At 46.2% G+C, this 14761-nt stretch overlaps 1 protein-coding gene across 2 annotated transcripts in view; it reads right to left on the reverse strand.

Annotated features, from left to right (window-relative positions):
* Window positions 1-14442, reverse strand: part of VTCN1 (V-set domain containing T cell activation inhibitor 1) — a 56395-nt gene extending 41953 nt beyond the window's left edge. For both annotated transcript variants that reach the window (XM_063441844.1, XM_063441838.1), the window contains exon 1: window positions 14317-14442. In XM_063441844.1, coding sequence (XP_063297914.1) covers window positions 14317-14348 — 32 coding nt within the window. In that variant the 5' untranslated portion in view covers window positions 14349-14442. The remainder of the gene's footprint in view (window positions 1-14316) is intronic.
* Window positions 14443-14761: the final 319 nt, after the last annotated feature.

A 14761-nucleotide genomic window follows, 5' to 3' on the forward strand; every position in this document is an offset into this window, starting at 1 on the left:
TGTATAATGGGATATTCTCTCTGTATAATGGGATATGCCCTCCGTATAATGGGATATGCCCTCCGTATAATGGGATATTATCTCCGTATAATGGGATATTATCTCCGTATAATGGGATATGCCCTCTGTTTAATGGGATATTATCTCCGTATAATGGGATATGCCCTCTGTTTAATGGGATATTCTCTCTGTATAATGGGATATTATCTCCGTATAATGGGATAGTCTCTCCGTATAATGGGATAGTATCTCTGTATAATGGGATATTATCTCCGTATAATGGGATATTCTCTCCGTATAATGGGATAGTATCTCTGTATAATGGGATATTATCTCCGTATAATGGGATATTATCTCCGTATAATGGGATATGCCCTCCGTATAATGGGATAGCATCTCTGTATAATGGGATAGTATCTCTGTATAATGGGATATTATCTCCGTATAATGGGATATTATCTCCGTATAATGGGATAGTCTCTCCGTATAATGGGATAGTATCTCTGTATAATGGGATATTATCTCCGTATAATGGGATATTCTCTCCGTATAATGGGATAGTATCTCTGTATAATGGGATATTATCTCCGTATAATGGGATATTATCTCCGTATAATGGGATATGCCCTCCGTATAATGGGATAGTATCTCTGTATAATGGGATATTATCTCCGTATAATGGGATATTATCTCCGTATAATGGGATAGTCTCTCCGTATAATGGGATAGTATCTCTGTATAATGGGATAGTATCTCCGTATAATGGGACATTCTGTCCGTATAATGGGATATGCCCTCCGTATAATCGGATATTATCTCCGTATAATAGGATGGTATCTCCGTATAATGGGATATGCCCTCCGTATAATGGGATATGCCCTCTGTATAATGGGATATGCCCTCCGTATAATGGGATATTCTGTCCGTATAATGGGATAGTATCTCCGTATAATGGGATATTATCTCCGTATAATGGGATATGCCCTCTGTATAATGGGATAATATCTCCGTATAATGGGATATTATCTCCGTATAATGGGATATGCCCTCTTTATAATGGGATATTATCTCCGTATAATGGGATATTATCTCCGTATAATGGGATATGCCCTCTGTATAATGGGATATTCTCTCTGTATAATGGGATATGCCCTCCGTATAATGGGATATGCCCTCCGTATAATGGGATATTATCTCCGTATAATGGGATATTATCTCCGTATAATGGGATATGCCCTCTGTTTAATGGGATATTCTCTCTGTATAATGGGATATTATCTCGTATAATGGGATAGTATCTCCGTATAATTGGATATTATCTCCGTATAATGGGATATGCCCTCTGTATAATGGGATATTATCTCCGTATAATGGGATATGCCCTCTGTATAATGGGATATTATCTATGTATAATGGGTGTAACGGACCGTTTCAGCAGACAAGGGGTTAAAATCCGTTTAGGCGATATTCCCCTTTCAGATATAAAGGCAGCTACTGTAGAACACCAAACTCCCAAATTGAATACAAGTGAATGCACCAAACTCCCGAACTGATAACAAGGGAATAAGGTAGCACTCCAAACTCCCGAACCGAAACCTCACGAATAGCTGCTAGCAGACGAACAGGAAAAGCTCCCAAGCGGCTTACACTCCTGGCAGTCAGTCCCTATCAGCATACAGTGAATCCCCCCAAGAACGAGACAAAGCTCCGTGTTGAGGGTCAAGCAGTGGTCTGTTTAATGAGGGCTACCTGCCCAGTATTTATGCAGGTCTCCCACCTGGTGGACACTCCCCTAGGGGACCAAATGGGAGCCTGTAACAAAAGAAAGACATCTATCATTTTAGGACATACAGTCACAATACTTTCCCACAATGCATCCTGGCTTCCTCCCCTCTGCCCTGGAGATAATTGAGAAGTAATTCAATTATCTCCCAGGACAGAGACAAGACTCCATTATGCACGTGGTGAACACAAGATACAATATTACTTTAAAATACACAAAGTTACTTTTTGCACATAAAACACAGACATGTAACATATCCCCAGATAGCTCAGGTCTGAGTGCATATTATTAGGTGAATGGCACTCAGACCCCACGAATACAGTTTAATCGCCATGGAGCCAAAGTCTTTAATTACACGAATAGGCTCCATGGCATAGCTATCTGGGTTAAAACATTCCCCCAACATAAAATACCGAATTTACATACATTCGTTAAATCGGTACGAATTAGAACCAGGGGCTGGAGGCTCAGCGGTGCTTAGCTGACACAGTGTCCGGGTTTGGCGTAGGAAAGCCGGGCAGAAAAGCGCTGGCTGCCCGGGGAGCTCCAGAACACTGCCATCGTGTGGCGGCTAGGTGTAACCGCGACCACCCAGTAACAGTCAATTAAGCTGCGGTTAACCGCAGCTACTGGGTGGTCAATTGCCGGCACACGCTCGTTAAGCCGCGGTTAACCGCGGCTTCAGGGAGGTAAATGGAGGGCACACGCCAGCTTCTGGGTGGCCAATTAACGGCGCCGGCCGGCTTCCCACGGCTCTGGGGAGGCGGATAAAAGGCTGTTTGTTCGGTAGATAGAATCTACCGAACGGCTGTGCAGAAAGGAAGGAATAAATCTTTCTGCACAGTAAAATTAACTGTTTAACTGCCGGTCCATAATCCAAAGGTAGCAGGCGGGCAACCAGGCTTTTCCAGTTCACAGTGGCGAGGTTGGTTTCGCCACACCTGCTTAGGGAGATTCTTCTTTGTCAGGTCAGTCATGGGTTTAGCAATAGTGCTGTAGTCGGGGACAAAGCGTCGATAGTACCCTGCCGTCCCCAGGAAGGCTAACACCTGGGTCTTAGTGATAGGTGTGGGCCAGTTAGCCATTGCCTCTATCTTGGCTGGCTCTGGTCTCTGGCTCCCACACCCCACTCTTTGACCCAGGTATTGTACTTCAGCCATGCCTAGATGGCACTTCTCTGGCTTCAATGTCAGGCCAGCGGCCCTAATTTTGTCCAGTACCACCCCTACATGTACCAGGTGTTCCTCCCAGGACCCACTGTAGATCGCAATGTCATCCCGGTATGCGCAAGCAAATTCCTGGAAGCCATTGAGGAGTCTATCTACCATACGCTGGAAGGTAGCCGGGGCATTCTTCATCCCAAATGGCATGACCTTAAATTGGTACAAGCCAAATGGGGTGACGAAGGCAGACTTGGGGATAGAATCCTCGGCCAGGGGAATCTGCCAGTAGCCCTTACACAGGTCTATGGTGGTCAGATAGCGTCCCCTGGCAATACGATCTAATAATTCGTCTACCCGGGGCATCGGGTAGGCGTCAGTGGTGGTCCGCTCGTTGAGACGCCTGTAGTCCACACAGAACCGGGTGGTCCCATCTTTCTTAGGCACCAGCAGTGACGTAGCAAGGCAAGTAATTTGCGCCCCCTAACCCGTGGATTTTAGCACTCGAGTCTCTTCCACTAGATTAGTTAAAGAAACCCTTACCCCCCAAGCACATGACTGTTCGAATGTGATCGCCGAGCAGGCTAATAAACTCATTCTGGCTCTGTGGAGAGAGATAGGACACAATGTAACCATCTGTGCGTTGTACTCTGTGAAGATGTTGTTTGGCCACTGGGTCATATTTGGCGAGTAACTTGAAAGTTTCTAAGAAATTTCCACAGTTACCATCTGTATTTAAATCTTCAGAGCGACCACGTAAGGGTAAGGTTTGCCTGGCTAGATACAGAATACAATCAAGTATTCTGACTAAGAGTGCCTTCCATTTTTCAAATGACCTCTGTTGTACAAGCTGGGCAGCAGCATCAATAGTCTCCTGTTTGTGCAGCCGCATTTCTAATTCTTTCCATATTGTAAATGCACTCAAGTGATATGAACTGCGCTCATGCTCTAGTAATCTAGGGCTTAACTTTCTCCATGCATTAAATCCACTTGACTTTCCAAATGGACTTTTCCCTTTAGCCTTCTGAAAAAGCATGCAAGGAAAGCAATATGCAGCATTGTTTACAGGAGAAAACACCAACCATGTCCTTAACATAGTCTCACCATTGTCCAAATGTATGTAGAACCAATCCTTGGAAAATGACCTGCCATTAATGTCTCTTGGAAACCATGCATCCTTATTCTGCAGTTCCTCTGCCCCTCGCCTGACAAGTTCAGTTTTCAAGGTTTCATCCATGGTTTCAGGCCAATAACCAATATCAGTATAAACTTTTTGGTCAATATTTTCTGGCAGATTTGGCTGAGTATAAACATCCTTAGATGAAACTGTCTCTGCTTCTAATGCAGGAACCGGAATGGCTACCGACACAGGATCAGGATTATGAGTCTCCTGTGGTGCTGCTGATGGTCCTGCTGTAATTTCAGCAGTACTCACCAAAAACCGGTGAAGGCTTCCAGCTAACTTAGCTTGTTGCTCTGTCTCTATCTTTCTCCTTTTCCTGCCTTGTGCACCAGATTATTTTTTGTATGGCATGATATAGGTGTAGTATTCTGCTAAAATTGTAAAAAAAAAAAAAAAAGAAATTCACTTTCTTGCCTTGCTGCACTTTTAGCCCCCCTTCATTGTATAACCATTTCTTTACTCTTAACATAATGTTTATTCACCTTCATGCCTATTGCCTTACTCTTTCAGCAAAAAAATAAAAAATAAATTAAAGGTTGCTAGGCCTAGACCCACTGGCTTACATCAACTTATGTTGAGCTGGAGCAGCTACATATGGATCGAAATCTGTCTCGTCACTGTTGAACCAACCAAACTTCAATCCATCTGGTCAGCTCAACATGCCAGTCTTGACCTGCAGACCGGGAACATCCCAAAGAAACTTCAGTTTGGGAGATGCTCTGCTAGCACTACACAGCCAGCCCACTGAGCCCAGTACTACTCCAGTCAGTCCTGACTCCTACCTTTTTTTCCACCGGCTGTCCCGGACCCGATCACAGCAGTCAGCAGGCTAGGTTTTCTCCTCCAGGTCCTCCTAGGTTTTCCTCCTGCAGCGTCTGTCACCACTGGCTCCCTCTCTCCTCTCTGGCCTGTGTCACCTGCCGCCGCTGCCAGCTTCTTCTTGCTGCTGCCTGGACTGGTCTGGTGTGGTTCTCTCCCGCGCTCAGCGCTGCGCTGGGCGGCCGCTGCAATGTCCCTCCCCCAGATAGTCCCTCGCTCTCTCTTCGCACCCACCGCACCGCACGCCTGGCACCCCCCCCCTCCACAGTGGGCGGCGACCCGGCGGCTCGGATCAGATTCGCACAGCCAGCACTGCAGAGAGAGTGAGTGAGCCAGGCAGGGGCAGAGAGCTGCGAGTGCGAGCGCGCCCCCCCAGATGTTGCGCCCGGTGCGGCCGGCCCCCCCTGCACCACCCACGCTACGCCTCTGGGCACCAGGACTACAGGCGAAGCCCAAGGGCTATCGGAGTGTTCGATGACCGCAAGCTGGGTCATCTCCTGTATCTCCTTCCGCATTCCTTCTCGGACTGCTTCAGGGATACGGTAAGGGGGCTATCGCAGAGGGTTCTGTCCAGGGGTCCCTACCTTATGTACAGCTAGGGTAGTGTAGCCGGGCTCTTGGGAGAACGTCGCCTGCTTCTCCCACAGAAGCTGTCTTGCCTGTCCCTTCTCTGTGGGGCTCAACCTGTCCCCTAGCTGTACAAGGCTAGTAAGGTCAGTCTGGGAGTCCCTCTCTAGCAAATCGGGATGGGTAAGTTCTCTGGGTCGTCTGCAGCCGGGGCACATACTGCAGCGACATCCTCCAGTCTGATACTCCTTCAGCATGTTCACATGAAAGGATCGCTGGATCCTTTCATCTGCACAGCTGGCTATGAGATAGGTAGTATCACACACCTTAGCTACCACTTTATACGGGCCCTGCCAAGATGCTTGCATCTTGTTCGGCTTCACAGGTTTGAGCACTAACACTTTCTGCCCAACCTGGAAGACCCGCTGCCGGGCACCCCGATCGTACCATCTCTTCTGTCTCCCCTGGGCCACCTGGAGGTTCTCTCTCACCATCAGAGACAGTTTCTCCATGCGGTCCTGGAGTTCCAGGACATACGGTACCAAGGGGGTCCCTTCCTGCTCTGTCTCCCCCTCCCAGTGGCCTCTAATGAGATCTAGGGGTCCGCGGACGCTTTTCCCATAAAGCAACTCAAAGGGGGAGAATCCAGTAGATTCCTGGGGCACCTCTCTGTAGGAAAACAACAGATGAGGCAGGAATCGCTCCCAGTCTCTGCAGGTGTCAGTAAAGGTCCTCAACATCTGCTTGAGGGTACCATTAAATTGCTTGCAGAGACCTTTAGTCTGTGGATGATAAGGTGAGCTAAGCAGCGGTTTAATGCCGCACACCTTCCACAGCTGCTGGGTGAGCACAGCGGTAAATTGGGTTCCCTGGTCAGAGAGGATCTCCTTAGGGAACCCGACTCTATTAAAATTCCTAACCAGGGCATCAGCAACCATCTCTGCCTCTATATTAGACAGCGCTACTGCCTCTGGATAGCGAGTGGCATAGTCCACCACGGTGAGAATATACTTCTTACCTGATGGACTAGCCCTGGCCAGTGGACCCACAATGTCAACGGCTATGTGGGCAAAGGGCTCCCCAATAATAGGCATAGACATAAGCCTAGCTTTTGGGTGGTCCCCCCGCTTTCCTACCCGTTGACAAGTGTCACACGTACTACAATATATCCGCACAGCCTGATTAAAATTTGGCCAAAAGAAATTCTGCGTGATCCTATAGGCTGTGCGGTGGGACCCTAGATGTCCAGCTAATGGAACATCATGCCCTATCCGCAGAATCTCCTGCCGGTATTTCGCGGGCACCACCAGCTGTCGATTCGGCGGAGGGGCAACGCTTTTCTGTAAAGGCTTAGGGATCCTATATAACCTGTCCCCCACCCACTCATACCGTTCCCCATCTACTCCTTCTTCTCCGCTATCTGCCCTATCCCTGTACTTCTGGAGAGTCGGGTCTGCCCGGGTTTCCCTCCCAAACAACTCTGGGGAATCCCAGCTTACAAGGGTCTGATCTAGGTTACCAGTCGGGGAATCGGGTCTTACCTGGGTCTCAGCAGCATGCAAGCTGGTTCCAGTAGCACGGGTCTGAGCACAGGTAGTCACTGGGTTAACATCAGCAGGTCCCATTGGAGCATAGGCAGAAACCAAAGGGGCCAGATCATTCCCAAGCAAGACATCGGCAGGCAAGTCTTTCATGACCCCCACATCCACATGTCTAGCGCCCACTCCCCAATCCAAATGAACCCGGGCAACAGGTAGACGGAACACGGCGCCTCCTGCTACCCTCACTGCCAAAGTTGCCATAGTGTCCCCAGTGTGTTGGTGTTCCGAAACTAGGTTCTTTTGGAGCAGGGTCATAGTGGCTCCGGTGTCTCTCAAACCATTGACCACTCTGCCATTCAGCTTAACGGTCTGCCTGTGCTGCTGACGGTTGTCCTGATGTGCTGCTTGTACTGGATCAGCCTCATGTAGTATACCCCAAAATTCCTCCTGCTCAAGACAGTGAGCAGCAGGCTGGGGTGGATGCTGATTTCCGCCGGCTGGTCTTCTCCACGACTGGGCTTGGTTAGCATTGTTCAACGGGCACTCTGGTCTCTTGTGCCCCAACAGTTTGCACCCAAAGCACCGAATAGGCTGTGAGTAATCCCGGGCGTTGAATAGGGCTGGCTGAACATAGTTATTCGCTGGTGGCATTGTGGGGGTGCGTTGCGCTGGGGGGTGATACACAGTATTGGTTGGAGGTGCTGCCGGTTTGTACTCCACTCGGGTAGAGACCTCGGTTGCTGTCTGGTCCAACTTCCGTGCGTCGGTGTACTCATCAGCCAGACGAGCAGCTTCGGGTAAGGTAGAGGGTTTGCGGTCCCTAACCCACTCTCCAACTCCTGCAGGTAACCGATCAAAACAGTGCTCCAACAAAAACACTTGCAGCACCTCTTCCCCAGTTACCGCTTGGCACCCTGCCATCCAGTGGGCTGCTGTGCGGTGCACTCTGCATGCCCACTCCACATAGGAATCGCCAGCTTGTTTGTTGGTGTCCCGGAATCGCCGCTGGTACGCCTCGGGGGTCATGGCGTACCTGGCCAAAAGGGCATCTTTTACTGCCCGGTAGCTTGTGATTTCCTCCTCTGGGATGGCCCGAAACGCCTCACTGGCCCGGCCGGATAACTTCCCAGAGAGGATAGTGACCCATTCCTCTGCGGGTACCTGGTGTAGGGCACACTGCCTTTCAAAGTCAGCCAGGAACCCGTCAATCTCTCCCTCTGATTCAACAAAATTTTTAAATGCAGCAAAGGGTACCTTTCTCCTTCCAACATTGTTATTGGGTACCTCTGCTGCTGCAGCTCCTCTTCCCTGGAGCGCCTGTTGTGATGCTACTGCTGCTTGCACTCGCTCCACAATATCTGCTGAAGGGTTGGGCCAAAGTGTGCCAGCCTTATCTGAACTGCCCGGTTAAATTGTATCTCCTCGGGTGTTAAATCCAGTATGCCAGGCACAGTAGCTCTCTCCATTCCTTGTGCTGCATCCATTTCCAATAATATAGCAATGATCTCTCTTTTCTTGAAATTACTCGCTGACCGTCCTCTGCGTTCCAATATATCTTTGAGGGTAGCATGCCTTAATTCTTCATACTGCATTTCCAAACTGGGATGTGTAGCTGGCCTTCTGGGCGGTGGGATTCATCCCCTCGCTTGCCACCAATTGTTAAGACACTCGCCAGATAGATGAAGCCGCCGTTTAGTCAATAATCCCCTTTTCCAGAAATGCAGGTTCTGTACAGCCGACCGTCAAACTCCCGAACAGAGGATACGTGAACGCGGCAACTCCCGACCATAAAATCAGCCGAACTCCTTTCACAGCTAGAAATAACAAAAAGCGCTTTCCCAGTAATAATTCCCCCCACAAACGAGACCAAGCTCCGTCTTGAGGGTCAAATAGGAATCTGCTTTAATGGGGGCTACCTGCCCGGTATTTATGCAGGTCTCCCACAAGGTGGACACTCCCCTAGGGGACCTTGTGGAAGACTGTGACACATATAGGACAGTAGCCAATCGCAGTGGCTTAGGTATAATCACTCCCCATTTTACCCATAAATCCTTCCTCTCTATCCTGGAGATAATTGGGAAGAAACCTAATTATCTCCAAGGATAGAAGCAAATCGCCATTTTAAATACAATATGAAAAATACATTAAAATACATAAATGAGGAAATACCGAATAAATATGGTTCGTGTAACATATCCCTAGATAGCCTGGATCTGAGTGCATATTTCTACCGAATAGCGCTCAGATCCGATGTACATAGTTCAATTGCCATGGAGCCAAAGTCTCTCACAAGTCTTTCGGTATACGATTGACTCCATGGGACGGCTATCTGGGTGAAGTCCATACGTACGTTACAAAACTCCTAAACAGACCGGTGTTCGTATGCCTCGACGAAATAGAAGCTTCCAGCGGTGTTCGGTAGATAAAGTGTCCGCTTTTAGTTCCATAGAATCGACACCGAACACCGCTGATCTTCCTCGTGTCCCAAAATGGCCGCCGCCTCATGGTCGGCATACGAACGACGACCCCCCATACGAACGGAATGGAGAGGTGTCTGCGGTTAACCACAACGTTCTAATTGGGGCCAAGAGGTTAACCAGCAGCACACTCCTCTCCTGGGTGGCCGTCCGTTCGGTAGTTTCAATCGGTATTCCGGAACCACACGAACAGGGGCATACGGACAGGAAATCCAACGAAATAAAGGCAAACAGACGAACCAGCAATACTAGTCTGTACAGATGGATCTGTCACAAATTTAATTACAATTTTCTAATACCATGATATATGCCTGGATAAATCACGATCAGATTTCGATATTTAGAAATCTTAGTTACTAAAGAATATATACGGTAGTTAAGCATTCCATTCTGCAGGTGGGCAAGAATAATTATATATATTAATGTGACATATCACATGTTAGCATATCGTGGTATTTATCCAGGTGTATTGATTTTCTCTAAAATAAGATAAAATATCTGTTTAGGCAAGTTAAAATTCTGCTTATAGAACATGGTAGATTACTCTTATTGGATGGTTCCAGGAAATGACTAATGAGCTGGTTTAAATGTTATTTTATTTAATTACATGAGAATAGATCTTAATTACCTAGGAGGTCTAGCCAGCATTGAAAGGGTTATTCTAACTGTTAGCTAAAGTTTTTATGGCCTTCCGCTGCAAGCTCTGTGAAACACCGTCATAAATCTTGTTTGACAATTGCTGTGTTAGCCATTGGAATGTATTGCCATTTGTATTGCAAACTATGTTATACTGAATATTCATTGATTATTATCACGCATGTTACATATTATTATTTAAATTGTCACAATAAATTGTATCTATTTTTATAACAAATTGTGATTTTATTTATATGGAATACATTTCACTTACACGATAACGATCTTTGGGATCTGAGAATTGAAATAGTGGGCAATTCTCAACTGTTTACTATTATTATCCCATAAATATCCCCACACACCAGATATGAGTGGCACTGTGCACTGGCAGAGGTTGGCAGAGTACACGCTGTCGGCCTGACACACAGACGCTTGCAGACAACGAACTGCTATTCAATCTATTACAGTGAAAAAAAAGTTTTGGGGTTTTTAAATGCACGCTATTGTGACACCAGATATGAGTGGCACTGTGCACTGGCAGAGGTTGGCAGAGTACACGCTGTTGGCCTGACACACAGATGCTTGCAGACAACTAACGGCTATTCAATCTATTACAGTGAAAAAAAAGTTTTGGGGTTTTTAAATGCACGCTATTGTGACACCAGATATGAGTGGCACTGTGCACTGGCAGAGGTTGGCAGAGTACACGCTGTTGGCCTGACACACAGATGCTTGCAGACAACTAATTGCTATTCAATCTATTACAGTGAAAAAATGTTTTTTGTTTTTAAATGCACGCTATTGTGACACCAGATATGAGTGGCAATGTGCACTGGCAGAGGTTGGCAGAGTACACGCTGTAGGCCTGACACCCGCTTGAAGACAACTAACTGCTATTCAATCTATTACAGTGAAATTTTTTTTTTGAGTTTTTAAAAGGAACGCTATTGTGACACCAGATATGAGTGGCACTGTGCACAGGCAGAGGTTGGCAGAGTACACGCTGTAGGCCTGACACACCCGCTTGCAGACAATTAACTGCTATTCAATCTATAACAGTGAAAAAGCATTTTTTGTTTTTAAATGCACACTAGTGTGACACCAGATATGAGTGGCACTGTGCACTGGCAGAGGTTGGCAGAGTACACGCTGTAGGCCTGACACCCGCTTGAAGACAACTAACTGCTATTCAATCTATAACAGTGAAAAAAGTTTTTTGGTTTTTAAATGCAATCTATTGCGACACCAGATAAGAGTGGCACTGTGCACTGGCAGAGGTTGGCAGAGTACATGCTGTAGGCCTGACACACCCGCTTGAAGACAACTAACTGCTATTCAATCTATAACAGTGAAAAAGCATTTTTTGTTTTTAAATGCACACTAGTGTGACACCAGATATGACTGGCACTGTGCACTAGCAGAGGTTGGCAGAGTACATGCTGTAGGCCTGACACACAGACGCTTGCAGACAACTAACTGCTGTTCAATCTATTACAGTGAAAAAAGTTTTGGGGTTTTTAATTGCACGCTATTGTGACACCAGATATGAGTGGCACTGTGCACTGGCAGAGGTTGGCAGAGTACACGCTGTTGGCCTGACACATACGCTTGAAGGCAACTAACTGCTATTCAATCTATTACAGTGAAAAAATGTTTTTTGTTTTTAAATGAAAGCTATTGTGACACCAGATATGAGTGGTGGCACTGGGCAAGTGGGCACAGTATCCACTGTGAGTCTGACACAGAAGCTGGCAGGCAGGCAACTGCAATTAGATTACACAGGAAAAAAAAGCAGACTGATGTTCTAGCCCTAAAAAGGGCTTTTTGGGGTGCTGTCCTTACAGCAGAGATTTAAATGCACGCTATTGTGACACCAGATATGAGTGGCACTGTGCACTGGCAGAGGTTGGCAGAGTACACGCTGTAGGCCTGACACCCGCTTGAAGACAACTAACTGCTATTCAATCTATAACAGTGAAAAAAGTTTTTTTGTTTTTAAATGCAATCTATTGCGACACCAGATAAGAGTGGCACTGTGCACTGGCAGAGGTTGGCAGAGTACACGCAGTAGGCCTGAAACACCCGCTTGAAGACAACTAACTGCTATTCAATCTATAACAGTGAAAAAAAAAATTGTTTTTAAATGCACACTATTGTGACACCAGATATGAGTGGCACTGTGCACTGGCAGAGGTTGGCAGAGTACACGCTGTAGGCCTGACACACAGATGCTTGCAGACAACTAACTGCTATTCAATCTATTACAGTGAAAAAAAAGTTTTTGGGTTTTTAAATGCACGCTATTGTGACACCAGATATGAGTGGCACTGTGCACTAGCAGAGGTTGGCAGAGTACACGCTGTTGGCCTGACACACAGACACTTGCAGACAACTAACTGCTATTCAATCTATTACAGTGAAAAAAATGTTTTGTTTTTAAATGCATGCTATTGTGACACCAGATATGAGTGGCACTGATCACTGGCAGAGGTTGGCAGAGTAGTCGCTGTAGGCCTGACACACACGCTTGAAGACAACTAACTGCTATTCAATCTATTACAGTGAAATAATGTTTTTTTGTTTTTAAATGCAAGCTATTGTGACACCAGATATGAGTGGTGGCACTGGGCAAGTAGGCACAGTATCCACTGTGAGCCTGACACAGAAGCTGACAGGCAGGCAACTGCAATTAGATTACACAGGAAAAAAAGCAGACTGATGTTTTAGCCCTAAAAAGGGCTTTTTGGGGTGCTGTCCTTACAGCAGAGATCAGATGAGTCCTTCAGCACTGTAGTGGACACTGAATACACTAGCCTAGCTATCGATTTCCCTATTAAATCAGCAGCAGCTACACTTTCCCTACTCTCACTAAGAATGCAGCTTCAGGATGAATCTAAAATGGATGCTGTCCAGTAGGTTGGAGGGTCTGAAAGGGAGGGTCTGCTGCTGATTGGCTGGAATGTGTCTGCTGACTGTGAGGCACAGGGTCAAAGATTACTCAATGATGACGAATAGGGGGTGGATCGAACCGCGCATATGTTCGCCCGCCGTGGCGAACGTGAACACGCTATGTTTGCCAGGAACTATTCGCCAGCGAACCGTTCGGTACATCACTAGTAACAATGGACGCCATACCCAGCGCGCACAAATAGCTCATTTCATTGTAGAGAATTAAAAACCGAATGCAAAATTTGGAGAGAGAAAAAAATAGCTGATTTAGAGAAATTCTACAACTCAGCTATAGTTTTACACGTCTTTTCATTAAAGTGGGAATGTTTTATGGAATTCAAAATGAATCTAAACTAAATAGAAAACTTTAGCATAAAATAGCTCAACAGAGATTTTTTCCAAGGGATATTGACCAATGCACCGCCCACCAGTCAGTCAGAAATCTTCAATCCCAGAATAAGGGCATCAACCCAAAGAAGGGTTACTGAAAAAGCAAAAGTTCTAATAAGTAGGGATTGAAGACGGGAAAATAAAATAAATAAAAAGAAAGAAAGAAAGAAAGAAAGAAAATTTTAAAGAAATAAAAACCTTTTTTGATAGTTTAATGTCTAACTTGTAGTTGTTTGCAATACTCAGCTAAAAGTGATACAACACCCCTGAGACTGCCTCGGCACACCCTACGGCCTGACTTTCACGTTTAGCAGGGTCGTCACATTTCATTCATTAAGTATATGCCCGTGAGATAACGATCAGTAAAGGTGTCTGTGTTTTTCAATCATTCTATTTTCCCGTCTGGTCCTACTTGTCGGGATATTTGGGGTTAATTTCTGAGATTTTGTTCAGTTTGTTTATTGTGAATTTTATTTAAAGGGCACAGTCAAATCCCTGGCAATTCACAGTTTACTGAATAACTGACAGTTTGGCTAATTAAGCTTAAGAATTTCACTTTAATTCGCAGTTGTGAGAATAACGGCCCGAGATCTGAACGTTCAGATCAAATTATTGGATTTAAAACAATAAAATAATAGAAATTAGAAGAGAATTGGAGGTAAATATCCCGATTCTATTAACCATATAAACCTGCAGACACACAATATGTGGAGTATTAAGTCACACAGCATGGGACGGTCCCAGTGTCCCCGTCACCCCAGTAATAACAGGTCAGCATAAGGCATTATGTCCCCCCAGACCTCACACTTACCTCCTGAAGATCACCTGGCCAATGGTGGCCATTTTCTGAGCCTCTCTGGGGACACCAGCCCTGGCAGGTGCTGTGTGATAGCCGCACTCGATGGAATGTATTTAGAGCCATCAGTAGCCAGGTATGAGGAAGAGGCACATTCCTAGCCCAGAGCTCATTCATTGTGGGGCTGAGGAGGCACAACCGCCCAGGTAACTCACAACAGTGAGTAAAGGTGACAAACAAAGTGTCAGCCTCATATGGCATCTACTGTGACTGTACATTATCAGGACAGGCTCAGACAGCGCTGGGTTTATATCTAATGTGACTGTACATTATCAGGACAGGCTCAGACAGCGCTGGGTTTATATCTAATGTAATGACTGCACGTTATCAGGACAGGCTCAGACAGCGCTGGGTTTATATCTACTGTGACTGTACATTATCAGGACAGGCTCAGACAGCG

Source organism: Pelobates fuscus, chromosome 1, assembly GCF_036172605.1.
Source record: "Pelobates fuscus isolate aPelFus1 chromosome 1, aPelFus1.pri, whole genome shotgun sequence".
In the NCBI taxonomy this organism is placed as follows: Eukaryota; Metazoa; Chordata; class Amphibia; order Anura; family Pelobatidae; genus Pelobates; species Pelobates fuscus.